Below are 18,711 nucleotides of genomic sequence, written 5' to 3'. Positions count from 1 at the left end.
CCCCCAGCCCCACTGCAGGGCGGTCGCCCCTCCCCAGCACCCACCTCCTCCTTCTTCTGCTCATCCGATTTCTCCTCCAGGTACACGGATGCAGGGACGAACTTCCGAGCCGGAGCCTCTTTCGGGGCCTCGCTCACTGGGAGAGCGGCATAACCGTGGGGCAGGAGGGCTTCGCCCCGTGGCTGACACCCCCCACACCATCCCCGTGGGCTGGGGGTCCTGCCCTGCCCCTCACCCACCTGGCACCATGCCGGCCGGGCACAGGCTGGCGCGGCGCTGCTGCCCGTCCTGCCCCGCCAGCCACGCACCGGCACCCAGGGCCGGCTCCCACCAGACGCGGGTCGGCGGGAAGAGGTCGTCCTGGAAATACTCCTTCTGTGGGGGCAAGTGACGTTGAGGGGGGGTCCCCCGCCTCTGTCCCCATCCCAGAACACAGCCAGCCTCCCCCTTACCCCCCACCTACCTTGACACGTGGCACGTGGAAAGCCACGGGCTCCAGGGTGCTCTGCCCCAGGCGCAGCGCACGGGCGAACTCCACCTCCCGCACCTCACACGTCGTTTTGGGCAGGAAGACAAAGCCCTGGTGGGGTGGGGGCATGAGCGGGGTCTGGCAGCGCAGGCAAGGGGTCAGGGACAGGCAGCACTGCCCCTCTTTACCTTGTGGGGTTCGTTGGAAGTGAAGCTGTTGCACTCAAGGAAATAGGGGGGCTCAGGAGTCACCTCATAGAGAAAGACTCTGGTGTCACCCTGGGGATGGAGTGAGACAGGGGCTGTCAAGGTGCATGGAGGGTCCCTCTGCACTTTTGGGGTGCTGTAGACAGGTAGCCCCCCAGTTTTTTGGAGGGAAAGCCCTCACCTTGCCAGTGAGGAAGACAACACTGGTATCCTCATCGTAGAAGGGCAGGAGGGTGGAGGGGGCCACATCGAGCCCAAGGACGGACAAGGGTCCCTCAGGCAGAGCCTGTGCCCGGTACAGGAGGATCCTCCTCTCACTGCGGCTGTGGGGAGGTGTCAATGAGGGGGAGCATGGTGTCCCTTGGTGTCCCTGCCCTGCCACGTGTCCCCCTCTTTACCTATCAAAGCCGGACACCAGGAGGTAGTCGCCACCGCAAACCCAAACCAGGCGTGCTCCGCGTCCCCCCTCGGGACCTGGACCCTCCTGCGTGGGGAGAAGGTCACTCTGCCCGCTCAGAGAGAGCTGGGGGTGCGGGCAGGTGCCCTTGTGGGTGTTCCTGCCTGCAGCCCCAGCTCTCCAGCCCACCTTCAGTGCCATGATTGTACCTGTTGAGGCCGAGGGCTGCACCGCGGCTCGTAGAGCCGTATCCGTCCGTCTTTGCTCACTGTCGCCAGCTTCTTCCCATCTGGGCTCCAAGCCATGCTGAAGATCTGGGTAGACAGATGTTGTGTCCCCTCAATACCCCAAAGTCACCCCTCAGGTGTCCCCAGGTTTGTCATTCCTTACCTGATCTGTGTGTCCCTGCAGGCACAAGACTTCCTGCTCAGCACTCAGATCCCAGATCCGCACGGTCATGTCGTAGGAGGAGGAAACCAGGAGATCGGATGCCACGGGGTGGAAGCGGATGGAGTAAATCTTCTCCGTGTGACCTGGGAAGATTGAGCAGTGCGTGGTCGTCCCCAGCTGTGGACACCACTGGGCTGGCTTGTCCCCAGTGCAGGGTGCTCGGTGTGTCCCCTCACCTTGGAGAATGGCTTCAGGCTCCTGCAGTGTTTCCTGCAGCCCTCCCTCAGGGATCCGCCACAGCCGGATCTTGGCGTCTTCACCGGCTGGGGACCAAAAAGGATGGGCAGTGGTTAATGTGGTGACCAGCATGCCCGGAGCCAGGGGACTATCCCGGCACGCTCCAGCGGGGCTGGCACACGTACCCACAGCGAGGCGCCGCGGGTCGAAGGGGTCCCAGGAGAGGTCAGCCACTGCCACGCTGTTCTGGATGGTGGGCACGGCTGTGTCGGGGAGGCGGCCGGGCTTGGAAAGCTGCGGGAAAGAGACAGGGGTCACGGGCATGGCACTCACGGCGCCGTGCCGGCCTCCAGCCGCTCCGGGGTACCTCGAGCACGGCGATCTGGCCGCCGGCGGTGAGCAGGGGCAGGGCGACGCGCTGGTGGTTGGCACAGAAGCCGTCACACTCGCCCGGCGTGGTGAGGCTGAGGCCCCGCAGGTTGGTGAGGTGGGAGTCGCGGTGCAGCACCCGGCCCTGCGCGTGCCGGAAGCGGGAGCTGGGCCCTGGAGCGGGTGAGGGATAGGTGAGTGCCCCGAATCCCTCCTCAGTGAGGGACCCCGAGCTCACCCTGCTGCCTGCTCACCCAAAATGCTCTGCAGGGACTTCTGGCTGGGGCTGCTGGCGAAGCCGCTGGACGGGCCGGTGCTGGCTGAGAGCGAGGTGGCTGCACTGCCTGGCGAGGCCAGCGAGGATGGTGAGGAGTAGCCACTGGCCTCCTACAGGAGAGACAGCAGGTGGGCAGGTGGTGCTGGTAGCCCGGCCTTTCCCTGCTGTATAAAGGCGGCAGGGACCCCCACCCCCTCAGCATCCAAAGCACATTCCCAGCACCCCATGCTCACGCTCCGGTCGGCGTCGGTGTGGCCGATGTCGATGTCGGTGTGGCCGATGTCGGTGTGGCCAATGTTGGTGTGGCCAATGTTGGTGTCGGTGTGGCCGGCATTGGTGTGGTGGGTGAAGGCGATGACAGGGGAGGTGAAGGTCTCCGTGGATCTCCGTGCAGGGTGCAGGCTCACCCTCCCCACCTGCACCAGGCACAGTGGTGGGCACGGGGCAGTGGCAATGCCACCAGCAAGGACACACCCCTGGGTGACACTGACCTGCTGGTTGTTGCCTGCCCACCAGGCTTGGGCATTGGTGGCTGGCAGGGTCCCAGTGCAGTCAGGGAACAGATCCTCATGGAAGTCTTGGACAGACTGTGGGAGAAGGTATGGGGCAAGGTGGGTGTTCCTGAAGTCCCACAGCCTCCATCCTCCTGCAGCTGGGGCAGTCCTGGACACCCCCAGACACCTCTAGCACCCAGACTCCACTACCCAGCACCCAAATTTCATCCACTTTAAGCACCCAGCACCTATTGCACAACAGCACCCAGCAGGTGGCACCCAGCTATCAGCATCCACTCTCCAGCACCCCAATTCTACATGCAGCACCCGGCTTCCCAAATCCAGCACGCAGCAAGCTCACACTCTGTGACCCACTGCCAGCTCCCAGGTTTGACCTCCTCTTCTGCTCTCCCCAGGCTGGGGATTGGGGTCCCAGTGCACCCGGGTGCCTTTTGTCACCTGGTGCTGGTGAAGTGTCACCCATGAGACGAAACCAGGCATCCACGATGCAGTGCCAGCAACCCCCCCCTCACCTTGCGTGGCACCACGTAGCTGACAGGGACGAGGGCAGTGTCGGTGAGCTGCAGGACACGGAGCACCTCGCAGGCCATGACGTCCAGGGCCCGGCGTGGCACGGCCGCCAGGCCCCGCGTGCTGCCCTCTGTCCGGCACTGGGTCACTGTGGGGAGGGGGGATGGACATGAGGTGGGCAGTGCAGGCAGGGGTGAGCCCCCCGGGGCTGCTGCGACCCCGGTGTGGGACCTGCTTACCCTGGGTGAGCGCTGGCTGCGTGGGGGTCACCTCAAAGCAGTACAGGAGGTTTTCTCCCTGGAAGAGAGGTGGAGTGGACTGGGAATGAGTGAGGCTGCAGGAAGCACCCCACCGCACCCACGTGCACCTTCCTGTACCCCCCTGCACCCACATGCACCTTGCTGCAATCTCTGCACCCCACTGCACCTTCCTACAACCGCATGCACCTCCATATGCTCCCCTGCACCCTTCTGTGCCCTCCTGTAACCGCTGCACCCACATGCACCTTGCTGCATCTCCTGCACCCCTCTGCAGCCTCCTGCACCCCCCTGCAACCCCTGCATGCTTCTACACCCCACTGAACCCACATGCACCTCACTACACTCCCCTGCATCCTCCTGTACCCCCCTGCACCCCGCTGCTGTGGGACCTCACCTTCCCTGCCAACACCAGCAGCCCCGTGTCGGCGTCATACAGTGGGATGGTCACCCTGCAAGGGAAAGGGATGCTGAGCTGGGGGTGCTGAGCTGAGGGCACCCCTCAGTGCAGCACCCCGAAGGCCGTGGTGCTGGATCCTGCTTCCCTGGCTGGTGCGTGCCCAAACCTGCGCTGGGGCAGTGCAGGGCAGGATCAGATCCTGTCAGGGGTTGGAGGGCAGTGGTGGTGCTGGGGGGTGCCCTCAGGGTGCTGGGCTGGTCCCCAGCTTACAGCTGGACCCGCGCTGTCCCACCCTGGGGTGACACATTGGCAGCAGGATGGCACTGCCAGCTGCTCCCAGCCCCGGATGCTCGGTGCCTGCTGTGAAGCCGTGCCCAGCTGTGGGGCATCCTGCTCCCAGCCCTGCTCCCAGCACCCGGACATTGCACCTGGCCTCACTTAGGAAAGCCACTAGCACCTGCAGGGGAGCCCCAGGGCCGGCCGGGCCGGCTTGGCCAGTTTTGGGTGGGCGCGTGGCACACCCTGGCACCTGCGGTGTTGACCAGCCCCGGGAGTGCCCTGAGGCTGGGCTGTGCCCGCTGGAGCGTGTCCCTGCTCCCTGTCCTGCACCCTGTCCCAGCCCGCAGCTCGGGGCTGCTGCACGGCTGGGGGGAACCACGGCTGGGGGGATGCCCGTGACTGAGGGTCTGGTGGTCAGGACATGCTCCGTGGCCAGAGGGGACCATGGCTGGGGGGGTGCTTGGTGGCAGAAGGGGACCAGAGGGGTCTGTGACAAGGAATACTCAGTGGCCTGAGGGGACAGTGGTGACAAAAGCACGGAGTCACCTCTGTGCCTTCCTGCGTCAGGGGTCGAGGAGGGAGAGCCGCAGGCAGAGACTGAAGGGACAATCTATTACCTTCGTTTGACATTTCTGTGGCTGTGCCAAGGGCAGAGAGGTGTTCCATGCCATCCCATGCCATGAAGGATAGGTGTGGCTGGTATGGCACTGTCCTGCCTGTGGCAATGGATTTGCCATATGCAGGATGGAAGAAGTCCTGTCATAGATGGACTGGTGAGGAAAACAGCTCTAATGTTATAGAAACAGAAGTTTTTACTGTAGTTTAAACGTGTTTCAACATGTTTGTGTATTTTCTGCAGTCACTGTCTCCCTCTCCCCGACACCCCCTGTGAAGCTATTGTCTCTCACAAGGTGTCCTGGGAAGGTGTCCTGAGGTGTTTCTCACTGGTCCTTTGTTAACCCCTTCCTATTGGCTGTTGACTCCTTACCTGATGGGTTTTTCTGTGTGACCCTGAACTTGTGATTGGTCCCCTTTGACCCTCCTAAAAGCCTTATAAACCCCAACGATCACTAAGCTCACTCTTTTGTCCGTCCCTCCCTGATGGGTCCGTCCCTCCCTGATGGTTTGTGTGAGCTCCTTGCGGGGTCGCCGGGCCGCGTGCAGGGGTGGGGGGGAAGGTCCGTCCCTCCCTGATGGATCCGTCCCTCCCTGATGGATCCGTCCCTCCCTGATGGTTTGTGTGAGCTCCTTGCGGGGTCGCCGGGCCGCGTGCAGGGGTGGGGGGAAGGGCATTCACCTCTCAGGTAACGGGGCTAGCAGCCTAAGGCCTGGAGGTCTCCCCCAATCCCACTAATCCGCCGTAAAGACAGCTCTGTGAGGGCCACCCACTGCCTCCCATCCCCCAGAAGACAGTGGCAGGGGCTCTGTGGATGCCAGGGGCATGGAGGGACCAGGATCCCAGGGCACTGGGTCCCATGGGTGCCAGGGACCCTGATTACCCTGGCCACACTGGATATGGGGGTGCCAAGGACACTCAGCCCTTGGTGTTACCAGTGGTGCCAGGGGTCCCGTGGGTGCTGGGGATATGAGGGAGATGCCTTCACCTGCACCTACCCCCCCTATACCTGTGTGTCTACACACCAGGGGTGCTGGGGGTCCCTGGGACCCCAGCCCCAGGGATGCTGGAGGTCCTGAGGCTGGGGATGTGGAAGGTTTGCAGGGTCTGGGAGCTGCCAGAATCCTGGGTATTCTCTTGGTCCTGGGTACTCTTGTGACTGGAGGTCCAGGAGATCTCATCGAGTCCCTGTGGATCCTGGGGGTTCCTGTGACTCTGGGGAGCCCTGGGGTCCCTATGACTCTGGGAAGCCCTGAAGTCCTGTGACTCCGGGAGCTCCTGGGATCCCGAGGTCCCTGTGAGTCTGGAAGGTCCTGGGGGGTCCCAGAAATTCCTGTGACTTTGGGGAGTCCTGTGATCCCAGAGGTCCCATGGAGTGCCCAGGGGTCTCTGTGACTCTGGAGTTGCAGATGTCCTGGGTGTCCCAGGGGTCACTGTGACTCCGAGATCCCAGAGATCTGGGGGGTCTCTGTGACTCGGGGGTCCTGGGGGTCCCGGGGGTCGCTGTGACTCTGCGATCCCAGAGATCCGGGGGGTCCCTGTGACTCGGGGGTCCCGGGGGTCCCAGGGGTCGCTGTGACTCTGCGATCCCAGAGATCCGGGGGGTCCCTGTGACTCGGGGGTCCCGGGGGTCGCTGTGACTCTGCGATCCCAGAGATCCCGGGGGTCGCGTTGACTCTGCGATCCCAGAGATCCGGGGGGTCCCTGTGACTCAGGGGTCCCGGGGGTCACTGTGACTCTGCGATCCCAGAGATCCGGGGGGTCTCTGTGACTCAGGGGTCCCGGGGGTCACTGTGACTCTGCGATCCCAGAGATCCGGGGGGTCTCTGTGACTCGGGGGTCCCGGGGGTCGCTGTGACTCTGCGATCCCAGAGATCCAGGGGGTCCCTGTGACTCGGGGGTCCCGGGGGTCCCGGGGGTCACTGTGACTCTGCGATCCCAGAGATCCAGGGGGTCCCTGTGACTCGGGGGTCCCGGGGGTCCCGGGGGTCCCCGCTGTCCCGCCCCAGTCGGGCCCCAGGTGCGCGGGGGGTGGGGCCTCCGTGCCCGCTGTGTCCCGCCCCCCGCCGTTCTCTCAGCCAATGGGCGACCGGCGGGAGGGCAGGCCCCGCCCTCGCGGTTTAAAAGCCGCCCCCCGCGCTCGCCGCCGTCACTGCTCGCCCGGTCGCTGATCCGCCCGCGCCATGGACTGACCGGCCTCCCCGACGGCCCCGCACGGCCCCGCACCGCCCGCCACGGTGAGTCCCGCGGCCGCGGCACCGCCCGACCCTCCACGCAGCCACTGGGGCTCGTGCGGCGGCCGCCCACGGGCGAGAGGGGGCTCTGCCGGCCACCGAGGGGCTTAGGGGACGGTGGGGCCCGAGGGGCCCTGGGCCGGGCGGCACCCGGGGTGGGCTGGGCTCCCACGGTGACAGGGTGTCACCCGGGCCTCGGCCGCAGGCAGGACACCCAGGGCCGGCGACTCCTCCGGGCCTCGGATGGGGGTTGGTGTGTTCTGCTCCCTGCGAGGCCTCGGCTGAGCCAGGGGCACCCGGCTGGCTCCCACCAGGGCTGGTGGCAGGGCCTCGGCCAGGCTGTGGGATGGCACTGTGGTGGGCTGGGATGAGGGTGCAGGCAGGGCCCCTGATCTCCCGTGCCTGTCCTGCCGTGGGATGCGCTGGAGTCCGGTCGGCCTGGTGCTGAGGGTAAGGGGAGAGATGTGTCTGGGGCTAACATGGAGCACAGCTCCATCCAGCATGACTGGGTGGCAGTGACCCACCCTGCCAGAAGAGGTCCAGGACCCCCACAGGACTGGCACGGTCCTGGGCCCATCCTGTGCTCACCCTGTCCTGGCAGACGTGGCAGCAGGGCTCTCCTGTTGGGATCAGGCAGAGGTGGGAGCTGCTGACAGCCATGTCCACCACCACCACCCTCCTCAGCAGAGGGTTCGGCTGGGGTGGGGTTTGGCTGCCCTTGCCCTGCCTGTCCTCGGGGGTCAGTGTCCTGGTTCGCTGACCTGCCACGGGGCCAAGCGAGTCCCAAGGCGCTGCTAGTGAGGGTTTCTCCCTGGCTGGCGCAGAGGGACGGGTGCCAGCAGGGCCACCAGCCAGCCTGGCCGCCGGGGATACCCCACCGCTCTTCCTGCCACCAGCTCCCTGCATGCCTTGTCGTCACCCAGGGTGCAATTGGAGGGTGCTGGCCCCTGTCACCCTCTTTGGATGTGACTTTGGGGCACCATGGGGGTAAATGTTCCTTTCCACACCTGGCTCCCTCCCAGGCTGGCAGTTGCCACAGGAGCCAATGTATCTCAGCAGAGATGCTCCAGTTCCAAGACTTCTCTTCCCAACCAAAACCCCCCAGTCACGTCACCCCCACACACCCACTCTTGTCAACACACCCTGTGCCGACAGGTCCTGCTGGGACCGGGACGGCCAGGCTGCCCTGACCCAGCGGTGCCGCTGCCCACACAGCACTGGGCAGTGCCGCCGTCAGGGATGACACTAATTACTGTTTTCCCCTGCACCACGCCAAGGCCAGCCGGCCTCGCCGGGTGGCCCTGACGCAAGTGCTGCCTGCCCGGCTGGCTCTGCCGGCGGGACACGGCACGAGGAAGCGCTCGGGGACAGCCGTGGCCACCCCAGTCACTCCAGAGGAATCTGCCCGTGCAGCCCGGGCCACGCGTGGCACCATTGCCGGCCTCCTCCCACCCTCCGCCGGCGTTCCGGCTCCTCCCGAGGCGGTTTGGCTGCTCGTGAAGCGGCTCTGCTGGTTTTTCTCCTTGCCAGCACCTGAGACGGGGAGCACGGCCGGGTCAAAGGGGCAGGAGCGGGATGGAGGGGCTGGCGAGTGCTCCCGGGAATGCAATAACCAGGCCTGCATTCCTGCGGGGCTGCTGCGGAAACTTTAATTAAATAGGGAGGGGAGCGGGAGGAGGTGGGAGCTGAGGCGGCCAGGGTGGGTTGAAAGGGAGGAGGATTAAGGGCTTAATCCTGCATCCCCCCAGCTGGCTCTCGGGAGGGGGCACGTGCTGACATCAGCTTGCTTTGGGGGGTGTAAGGGAGGGGAGCAGCTCTGCATCCTGCACGGCAAAGGCACCACGTCCCTCCCTACGGTGACGGGGATGGAGTTCAGGGCCCAGCTGTGAGCAGGGCCCCTGTCCTTCCTGCTCTGGTGCCACCAGCCAAGGTGGCAACCCACCGGCCAGCAACAACGCTGGCTTTGTTTGGCCTTGGGGCCTTGCTTGCCGGTGCGGAAAGGGACATCCTGGCTCTGCCTGGTTCCCTGAGGTCCCCAAGCAGTGGGGAAGGGCAGGAACCCCCAGGAGGGTTCCTCCAGCCTGTCCTGCACAGGTGTCACCCTGCGGGGTGGGGAGAGCATCGTCCTTGTTGTTAAAACGTGTGGTGGATGCACAGTGGGACAGCAGTGGGACTGCCCAGCCTGGGGGGCTGCAGGCAGGAAGGGGGGATGCTGCACTCCCAACCCCAGCAGGCTGGCAGGGAAAGGCTGAGCCGGGACTGGGGGAATCTGAGCCCAGATCCTCCCCACAGCCGGAAAATATGAATAATACAGCAAATATCTGCGGTGCAGGCGCGGGGGAGCCCAGCCAAGGCAGCAGCAGGCCGCTGGCAGGGCGGCCCCAACACCTCCAGCAGAACCGGGGCCTCCTCTCCACCCTTGGGGACCCTGCCAGGACCTGGGGAGGCTGTTTCCCTGTCCCTCGTTTCTGGGGGTGACCTGGGCTGGGTTAACCTCTCGCTGCCTTGAAATAGCATCGGGCCGTGGTGGAGGCGGCGTGTGCCAGCGGAGCGGGCGGTGCCGAGGGGGCGGCGGTGGAGGCGCGCGGAGCGGCCGTGCCAGCCTGCCCGGCGCTCGTGGCCGGGCACGGATGCATGGCTGTGGCCGGGCTGGGCGAACCTGCCTGGAGCGGGGAGCCTGGCAGGCGGGGAGGAAATGCCAGTGTAATTAAAGGGACGAAAGAGACTTGGAGTCAGCAGCTGGTTGCAGCGCGGGACACGTCAGCGAAACCCGACCCTGGCATTGCAAAACCAGCCCCGGCCTCGCCAGCATCCCGCAGGCCTGGCCCTGCTCCGGGGCTGTCCATCCGGGCGGCCTGGCACGGTGGTGGCACTACTGGCATGCCAGCACCTCATGCCATGGGCTCTCTTGCCAGCCAGCACACTCCAGCTGCTGGAGCCATCTCGAGGAGTGCCAGGTCTGCCCCCAGCCTCAAAAAACACTTCACAAGGTCTCCATGATGTGGTTTTGGTTCTACTCCGTCCTTGTGGTCCTTGTGTTGCACACTGGCTGTGATGTGGAGGTGTGGGGGGACCCAGCAGCAGTGAGAGGACTGAGCTGGGGGTGCCGGGGAGGGGATACTGTGATGGTGACCCCCTGGGTGACAGTGACCCCCTGGATGCAGCACAGCTCCTCCCCAGCATCAGGGGCTGACAGCACAGGTCATGTCAGGGCAGGGCCAGTCAAGCCAAGTGACTCAGGCAGTTGTGGTGACCCTGCCCAGCCGTCGGTGCACCCCACCCTCGGGTGCACCCCACCCTGTGGGGGGCCGGCTTGGGAAGAGGTGAGCACAGAGCCAGTCACCGTGTTAACCCTGGCTGACACCCCAGCAGGGGGACAAGGGGACACAGCACGGGTCCAGACCCTGCTGGCACAGGATGTGGTGTCCCTGCAGCGCCGACGGGCCGGGGCAGGCGGCACGTGCTGCTGTGTGACCCGCAGCCCCCCGCACACCGAGAGGGCCCCTTCTGAGCTGCAGGGGGGGGCGTTTGCCTGGAGCTCTGACAGCTCTGAGCAGGGAGGAGGTAGGCCACAGCTGGGGAAGGGTTCGCCTCTTCCCTGCCTGGGGACCCCCCTCTACAACCTCTCTTTACCCCTGATGGGGTGGCAGGAGGCAGTGGGTCCCTGGCCCAGCCTCATATCATTAAAAGGGCTAAAAGATGGGGCTGAGAGAGGAACCAGCTCCGTGTGGCACAGGAGAGCGGCTGCAAGATTGGCCGGGGCATCCATGGGGGGCTGGGGCAGGGGTGGTTACAGCCTTGCTCACTCCAGAGGATCTTCCCCTCCATCCCTGCTGTCCCAAGTCCCCAAGGGACAAGGACACAGCCCATGGTGCTGTGCTGAGTCCCTGGAGTGCAGCAGGGAGGGGAACAGCAAGGTGACCTGTGGGGCCAGGGGCTGGCTGGGGGTGGGTATGAGCCCCTGGACTCTGTGGGGACACAAATGGCTTGTCCCCAGGAGGGATTGCTGCCACTGGTGATCCAGGCAGGAGCAGCCCCCGTGGATGCAGCTGCCGGGATGGCACAAGCAAAGAGTTAAGCTGAGCTCAGTGCAGGGAAGGCCGGCCAGGCTCCCACCCCTTCCCCCACCCCTTCCCGGTGCTCTGATTCTCCACATCCCCCTGTTTGATTTGCACCCTGCTGAGCAGTGGGGGTGGTTGGGGCCCTTGTGTGTACTGGGGGGGGAGGAAATCTTGGTGTGCCACTGGAGACAGTCCAAATATCAGTGGGATGTGTCTCATGGTAGAGCCTGGGGTGCACAATGGTACCATGTCCCTAAATCCTGGAGGTCTGGGGAGGGGGAAGAGCATGGAGCCGGGGTGGGCAGCCCACATGCTGCTTCACTCTCACCAGCTCTGTCCCAGGGATTCAGAGGTGACCCACAGCCCTGCCAGCCCTGGATACCGCACAGCAGGGCCCGGCCCCTAACCCTGGCTGCATTTCTCTCTCCACAGAGCTGACACCATGAACCAGCTGATCCTTTGCACGCTGTTCCTCTTGGCCCATGGGGAGCTGGCCAGGGCTTGTCCCGCGGGATGCCAGTGCCAAGACCCCAAGACCATCCTGTGTGCGGCCAGGCGGGGCCAGACAGTGCCCCAGGGGCTGCCCTCCAACACCCTCTCCCTCTACGTCTTTGAGAACGGCATCACAACGCTCAGTGAGGACAGCTTTGCAGGCCTGCCCGCCCTCCAGCTCCTGGACCTGTCACAAAACAAGATCACCAGCATCCAGAAAAACATCTTCCAGCCTCTGACAGAGCTTGTCAACTTGGACCTGTCCTCCAACCAGCTGCAGGAGATCACCAATGAGACCTTCCACGGGCTGCGCCTGCTGGAACGGCTCTACCTGCAGAGGAACAGGATCCAGCATATCCACGCTGCTGCCTTTGACACGCTGGAGAATCTGCTGGAGCTGAAGCTTCAGAACAACCAGCTCAGGGCTGTGCCCCCCCTTGACCTACCCAACCTCCTGCTGTTGGACATCAGCTGGAACAAGATCCCCACCATTGCACCAGGGGCCTTCCATGCTGTCAACATCGAGTCCCTGAAGATTGCAGGGCTGGGCCTGACGAGCTTAAACGAGGAGCTCTTCCAGGTCCAGAACAACCTCCACGAGCTGGATGTCTCTGACAACCTGCTGGAGCGCGTCCCGGCGGTGCTGCGGCGGCTGGGCAGCCTCACCAGGCTCAGCCTGGCCGGCAACGCCCGAATCTCCCAGCTGCCGGCCGACAGCTTCCAGAGCCTTCACAACCTCCAGGAGCTGGACATCAGCAACCTCAACATCAACACCATCCCTCGGGATTTCTCCAGCTTCTTCCCCAGGCTGCGGGCTGTGACGGCCGCCGGCAACCCCTTCAACTGCATCTGCCAGATGAGCTGGCTGGTGCAGTGGGTGAACGCCAGCGGTGTGGTGCTGCGGCGCCCCGAGGAGACGCGCTGCCACTTCCCCCCCAAAAACTCCGGCAAGCTCCTCCACCACCTGCAGTACTCTGACTTTGGCTGCCCTACCACCACCCCCACGCCCACCACCCCCCGCACCACCACGCTGCCGCCACCCGCACTGCTGCCCACCACCCACCGCCCACCCCCGCCCGCCAGCACCGCTGCGCCCACCCCAGGGGCCAGGGACCCCCAGGGCAGCTCCACACCAGTGCCCTTCAGCGGCACCCCGTCCCCCACCAGCTCCCCGCCGCCCATCTGTCCCCCTCGCACGTGTCTGAACGGCGGCACCTGCCACCTGGGTGCACAGAACCTCCTGCAGTGCCTGTGCCCCGCGGGCTTTGCCGGCGTGTACTGTGAGGTGGAGGTGAGGGGGACGACGCCCGCCCCAGGCACACCGGCCCCACCGCCTGGCCGGCGGATCAGCATCGCACAGGTGGGCAGCACCTCTCTCAAGGTGGACCTGCACAACTATGTCCAGTCCAAGGCACAGCTGAAGGGCATCCGCCTGAGCTACCGGAACCTCTCGGGGCCGGACAAGCGGCCGGTGATGCTGCGTTTGCCGGCTTCGCTCTCCGAGTACACGGTGCGGGCACTGAAACCCAACTGCACCTACCGCGTCTGCATCGGGGCGCTGGGGGAGGTCCCCAAGGAGGAGCACTGTGCCGAAGCACAGACCCTGCCCCTCAGCCTGCAGCAGCATTCCCCTGTCACCCAGAGCCAGGACCCCAACCTCGCCCTGATCCTCGTCCCCGTGGTGGCCGCCGCGCTGCTGCTGGTGGTGGTGGTCACGGCCGCCATGTACTACCGCCGGCGCCACCAGGCCAAGGCGCGTGCCGGCGCCGGGGTGGACGCCAGCCCGCTGGAGCTGGAAGGGGTTAAAGCCTGCCTGGAAAATGGGGACTTGAGCAGCCATGGCTGCAAGGTGCCGGAGGCGGCAATGCTTTCTGGTGGCTCCGAGTGCGAGGTGCCGCTCATGCAGTCGCACTACCCCAGCAACAACAACACCCCGGGGCTCAAACCCTCCTACTTCTGAGCCCTGGACACAGGAGGGCTGAGCTCCAGAAGCAGCACCTGGGCATGTCCCTCTGGGATACAGATCGCCAAGGAGCTGACTGAATTGAGGCAGAAAACCCCCAAACCCACAACGTGCAATTTCCGCGAGGCTGCCACGCTTCGGGAGGAGACACGAATTTTACTGCTCGGTGCCTCGATTCCTGTGACTCTATGTAGAACATGGGTAGTGGAAGAAAGGAGGGTTTTAATTTGGGGGCTGGGAGGAGGACTTCTTTTTAGCTACTGCTAAAGAGAAAGCTGCAGTGACTCGGCTGAGGGCTGCCCACGTGCTGGTAACAAGGGTCCTTTAGCAGAGCACAGCCTGTGACTCTCGACTCCCTGGAAGCTGATGTGAGCAATATGGCCCGGCCGAGGTGCTGGGACCCTCGGGACCCCCTGGGCCAAAGGAAGTGCCAAGCAGGCAAACCGGGAATTGAAGCTTTAAGAACTCAGAGAGAATATTTATACACCGTTATTTCCCATTTCTTCTGGGAAAACTTGTTTTTTTTTAGTACAGGTTTGTGTACATCTCTTTTGTAAGACAGACCAGAAGAGTGTCTTTTTGTAAAAAAAAAAAAAAAAACCTAAAATAATTAAAATAACAACAACAAAAAGTTCTGTGCCGCCCTGAGCACCCTGGCAGGGGTGTGGGCAGGGGTGTGGGCAGTGAGGTGTGTCCCCTGTGGAGGAGTGGGAAGGTTGGAAAGGTCAGCTGTGTCCTCTCATTGTTGTTGGCAAGCACTGGGATGAGTCAGGGCCATGGAGGGGGAAGTCTTCCCGACTCTGGGCGCTGCCCTCCACCGCGGGTGCTGAGGAGGGGTTCCCAAAACAGAGGCCACGGGGTTCAAATCGGCCCCTGCCCTCTGCATCATCCAGCCTTACTTCATCCCTTCCCGCCTGCCAGATGGCTCTGGGGCCAGCTGCGGGACAAACAGCCCAGCCCAATCTCCTGACGTCACCCCCAGCAGCACTGGGACCCTCAGAGCACCCGTGACAAGTGTCAGCCTGCAGGGCCCCCCCACCCCGGGGGTGCAGCCAGAGCCCCCACTGCCCGGCCCCGGGAACAGCCGGTTTCACGCGCTGGTCCTGGCGGGGAGGGCTGGGAGCCGGCACTCGGCAGGTTCCCGCTGCCAAGTGGTTTCTGCTCCAACTCTCTGGTTTTAATCGTTTTCCAATCCTTTATCTTTCGGGCTGGAATTTTCCAGGTTGAGGCCCTGCCCGCTGAGGTATGTTTGATTTGGAGAGAACGAGCACAGCGCGGGGCTGACGCCGAGGGTCACCGCCGTGCCGCACCGCGCCGGCCGCTCCGCCACAGGACACGGCCCTGACCCCGCCGGCCCCCTGGTCCTGCTCACCCGGGGCAGGGAGAGGCTCTGGATGCAATTAGGGGCGCGGGGTGGCGGCGGGGGCCGTCTGGCACAGCCCCCCCGGCTCCCAGGTGGGCTTCCGGCAGGGCTGGCTCCCATTAGGGCCGGCGCAGCGGCAGGAGGGGCCCCTCGCCAGCGCGGGCGGCTCGCTGCGATGGCCACGCTCGCCCACTCAAAGGGCCCATTGTGGTCCTCTCCCCACAGATTTTTCAAATTAACATCCCAAATTCCTCCCAAAATTGCTGCTGTGTAAATATTTTCACTGCGAGCTTTGTATATTTTCCAGCCTCGTGAGGAGGAGAGAAGAAAAGTCCCTGGCGGAGCCACGGCCTCATGCCGGGTGCCCCCGGCCGGCCGCCGCCACGGCCCCCCGAGCCTGGCCCAGCCCTGGCGTGTCCCCACACCAGCGCTGGCTGCAGGGACCTCACAGGGCCCTCCAGCCCCTCCTGGCCCCTCGCTTCCCCCCTCCTTTGCCTTTGTGACGCGCCCTTCTCCTAACAAAGCTCATTTCCCCACTTGCAATCAGCTGGAGGTTTGCAGGGACCCCCCCACATGCCAAGTTTGCAGGAGACCCTCATGACGCCTCAGCAAGTCCCACCATTCCATGGAGGTTTCCAGCAGCTCCAAAGTGATGGGATCTACAGTGAAAATGCCAGCACAGCAGGAGCCAAGTGGGGGCTCTGCTTTGGCAGGTGCAGCACCACCGGGGTGCCCCAAGCCAAAGGTTTCAGGGTGCCAGCCGGGGGGCTGGGGGGGCAGTGGGGCTCAGCCTTGGCACAGAGGTGATGGGGACATTGTGGCCTGGGCAGGGCTTGGTCCCCACCCGACACCCATGTCTGCACCCGGGCAGCCCTGCAGGAGAGCAGCATTGCCCAAAATGGGACTGTCCAGCCCCTGTGGCTTCCTGAATCCCAGCACAAAATTCCCCCTGGCCACTGCCAGCCCCGTCGCATGCCAAGAGCGGCTCCGAGCGGCACATTGTGCGGCGCTGCTAATTCCTCCAAGCTGAATCAGCGCTGGGAAGGATTGCAAAACCCCCTGAAATGGACCCAAAAACAATCCCTCTCGCTAAGCAGTTCAGCAGGGCTGGTAACCGAGGGCCCTGGCCAGAGCCACCGGCAGGATGGGGGGGCCTGGTGGGAAGCCACGATGGGAGGAGCCTCCAGCTTCACTGGGGCAAATCCTGCCTGCACCCCAGCATGGAGGGCTCCAGTCTCCCAAAAAAACACCCCTGGCCCCATGGAAACCAAATCCAGGTCCCCTTGGTCCCCCAGGTCCCTGTGGCCAGAGCAGAGCCTTGAGGGGCCATGTTGCCTTGGTGCCATGGGTCCCCATGCCCACTCCCCAGGGTGAGGAGAGGTGTATGCCCATCCCACAGCCCCCAGTGATGCCAGGAAGAGTTTGGGGGGGGCAAAAATCCTGCTGCCTTCCTGGAAAGCTGGGGAGGCCAGGGAGCACCCACTGGCCACAGAGGCTGTGTCCCATCTGGGAGTGATTTCGGTGCTGCCATCCCATCGCAGCTCCATCCACAGCACTGGGCTATTTTTACCCAGTGGAATTATAGGACAGGCGACAAAGGGTGGGGTGGCTGCCCCTGCCTTAACCTCTTTGTGTATCTGCCCAGCAGCCCCGTGGGGATGAGTCCTACTGGGGTGGCACCTGGAGGGTTGGGGTGGCCTCTCCCCCTCCTCGTGTGTGAGGTTTGCAGCCAGGTGGGGGCAGGAAAAGCCCCTTCCCCATGGATGGCAAGCAGCCACCAGCCCAGGCACCTATGGGATCTGCCCAGGGACTGGGTCAGGGTTGGGGACAGGGATGGACCTGTCTGGCTCAGGGCTCTGCCTGCTGGGGTGGGAGAGACCCCCAAAGCACCCACCACAAACCAAAAGGGCTGCTAAGCCCCAGGAAACAGCAGTGCAAGGGGTACTGGGGCCAGGTGGGATGAGAGCAGGACTGGCCATGGAGGTCCCATTACGGCGGGTGCCTGGGAAGAGGTGGCAAGGTGACAGTGGGGACATGTGCCTCAGTTAGGCCATGTGCTCTGGTGCACAAAAGAGCTGGAGCTGAGAGATGCTGGGGCTACAAGCCTGACCCCAGGACCTGGCTCAGCCACAGGCTTTGGCTGGGACAGGGGCAGTGGGTGGGCACTGGGGGCTGAGCACCCCTGAGCAGCATCCCCAGGGAGCTGCCTGGGCCCCTCCATGTCCTTCTTCAGCTCTGGGTGGGACAAAAAAACCCCCAAATCTCTCTGCAAACATCCTGCTGTGCTGGCACTCTGCTGTGGGCAGGTCTCAATTCCAGCACTTCCCGGTTCTGTTGGACTTTGCACTGTGAAGAGCAGTGAGAGTCTGGCTGTCCCCATCCCTCCCCATCACCGTCCTGCCCCACGGGGATATGCCCATTGTCAGCACACACCACTGGGACATGGCTCCCTGGGACCTCTGCTGACCCAGGCATCTCATCCCTATTGATCCAGCCACAGCCCCGAGCCGGCTGCGGCACCCCCAGCCTCCCTGGGGACATTTTCAGGACACCAAAAGATGCAGCGACACAAGGGAGCCGCTGTTCTCCTGCCACCACCGTGGTGACAGCACCGTCCCGGGGCAGTGCTGCACTGGCCGCTGGGCGTGCGGCACCGGGGTCTGGTTGGTGACCCCGAGTCGGAGCCGGTAACCCAACCCTGCCGGTGCTGGTTACAATTTAGGGCAACAATAACCTATTGAGGCCCCTTCCTGGCTCCTGCCCTGCTGCTCCTTGATCTAATTAAAGGGGGCCGGGAGAGAGACAAAACCTGAGCCGAAGGAATGGCAGGTACCCGGAGGCGGCACATTGAGGACCACGGCGCGGGGAGGGGCCGGGGCCACCCACACCTTCTGCCTCCCGCCTTCTCGGGGGTCTGGGCATTGGCCCTGGCACTGTCGGGGTGCTTTGAAAATGAGGTTTGTGTGGTTGGAAACAACTCACCTGCTCAGGATTTGGGATGGGAACCCCCAAGGCTGATGTGGGGGTGCATGGGGCCAGCGCCCCCCACTCTCAGCCCTCTTCCCCCATGGATGCTGGGCAGCGTGCAGCCACCCTGTAGGCTGTGGGCATTGGGGGGGGTGCGCTAGAGTCACCCCCACCTTGGGGCACGCCATGGCCCTGCCTTGGGGTGCCACAGGGACATGTGGTGCCGGCGCGGTGGGCGCGGTGGGGACGCAGAGGGGACGCGGTAGGGACTCGGTGGGATGCGGGCTCCCCTTCCTGCCGGCCTGGCGTCAGTAATGAATGGTATGAGTTTCCTGCCCGCCCACTGATTGCTTCCTCAAAGAGCCTCAACGAGCTGCTGCCGCTGCACCCAGCTCCCCGTGCCTCGCTCACGGCATGGCCGGCACTGAGGGACCTGCCTCCATGCCCCACGCCGGGCACCCAGCACCACGGCCACTCTGCCATCTCCGGGGGGCTCAGTTGCTCTAGCACTGAGCCTGACTCGAGCAGTGCTTCCAGGGGTACCTGGTGACCCCCAAAAACTGCCACCCCCTGCCCCAGCCACAGCTCCAGGGCTCCCGAGTGTCGAGCCCCTGCTCAGGACGGCTCAGCCCGAAGGAGAGCGCAGCCCCCGCTCGGCACCTCCGCCGGGAGCCAGCCCAAATCCCCCTCCACCATTTGTCATCTCCGC

The 18,711-nt window shown here is 64.2% G+C and overlaps 2 protein-coding genes across 3 annotated transcripts in view; one reads left to right on the top strand and one right to left on the bottom strand.

Annotated features, from left to right (window-relative positions):
• LOC135422942 (mitochondrial import inner membrane translocase subunit TIM16-like) overlaps positions 1 to 18,711 on the bottom strand; it is a 39,040-nt gene that overhangs the window by 3,072 nt on the left and 17,257 nt on the right. For both annotated transcript variants that reach the window (XM_064672595.1, XM_064672593.1), the window contains exons 10-26: positions 4,025 to 4,079; positions 3,610 to 3,667; positions 3,373 to 3,518; positions 2,837 to 2,932; positions 2,579 to 2,761; positions 2,323 to 2,455; positions 2,067 to 2,242; positions 1,885 to 1,993; positions 1,699 to 1,785; positions 1,463 to 1,605; positions 1,282 to 1,386; positions 1,074 to 1,159; positions 857 to 998; positions 658 to 747; positions 464 to 580; positions 240 to 375; positions 45 to 136 (exon numbers count right to left, since the gene is read on the bottom strand). In XM_064672595.1, the coding sequence (XP_064528665.1) occupies positions 45 to 136; positions 240 to 375; positions 464 to 580; positions 658 to 747; positions 857 to 998; positions 1,074 to 1,159; positions 1,282 to 1,386; positions 1,463 to 1,605; positions 1,699 to 1,785; positions 1,885 to 1,993; positions 2,067 to 2,242; positions 2,323 to 2,455; positions 2,579 to 2,761; positions 2,837 to 2,932; positions 3,373 to 3,518; positions 3,610 to 3,667; positions 4,025 to 4,079 (1,954 nt within the window). The remainder of the gene's footprint in view (positions 1 to 44; positions 137 to 239; positions 376 to 463; positions 581 to 657; positions 748 to 856; positions 999 to 1,073; positions 1,160 to 1,281; positions 1,387 to 1,462; positions 1,606 to 1,698; positions 1,786 to 1,884; positions 1,994 to 2,066; positions 2,243 to 2,322; positions 2,456 to 2,578; positions 2,762 to 2,836; positions 2,933 to 3,372; positions 3,519 to 3,609; positions 3,668 to 4,024; positions 4,080 to 18,711) is intronic.
• VASN (vasorin) lies at positions 7,079 to 14,305 on the top strand. The gene is made up of 2 exons (XM_064672596.1): positions 7,079 to 7,159; positions 11,650 to 14,305. The coding sequence occupies exon 2, from the start codon at positions 11,660 to 11,662 to the stop codon at positions 13,667 to 13,669; it is 2,010 nt and encodes a 669-aa protein (XP_064528666.1). The 5' UTR covers positions 7,079 to 7,159; positions 11,650 to 11,659; the 3' UTR covers positions 13,670 to 14,305.

This window comes from Pseudopipra pipra, chromosome 16 (genome assembly GCF_036250125.1).
Source record: "Pseudopipra pipra isolate bDixPip1 chromosome 16, bDixPip1.hap1, whole genome shotgun sequence".
Taxonomy (NCBI): domain Eukaryota; kingdom Metazoa; phylum Chordata; class Aves; order Passeriformes; family Pipridae; genus Pseudopipra; species Pseudopipra pipra.
This window is presented reverse-complemented; position numbering and strand designations above follow the sequence as displayed.

What these genes read in the sequence shown, in the direction of transcription:
- VASN (XM_064672596.1), top strand. Translation starts at nt 11,660, where the DNA reads ATGAACCAGCTGATCCTTTGCACGCTGTTCCTCTTGGCCCATGGGGAG.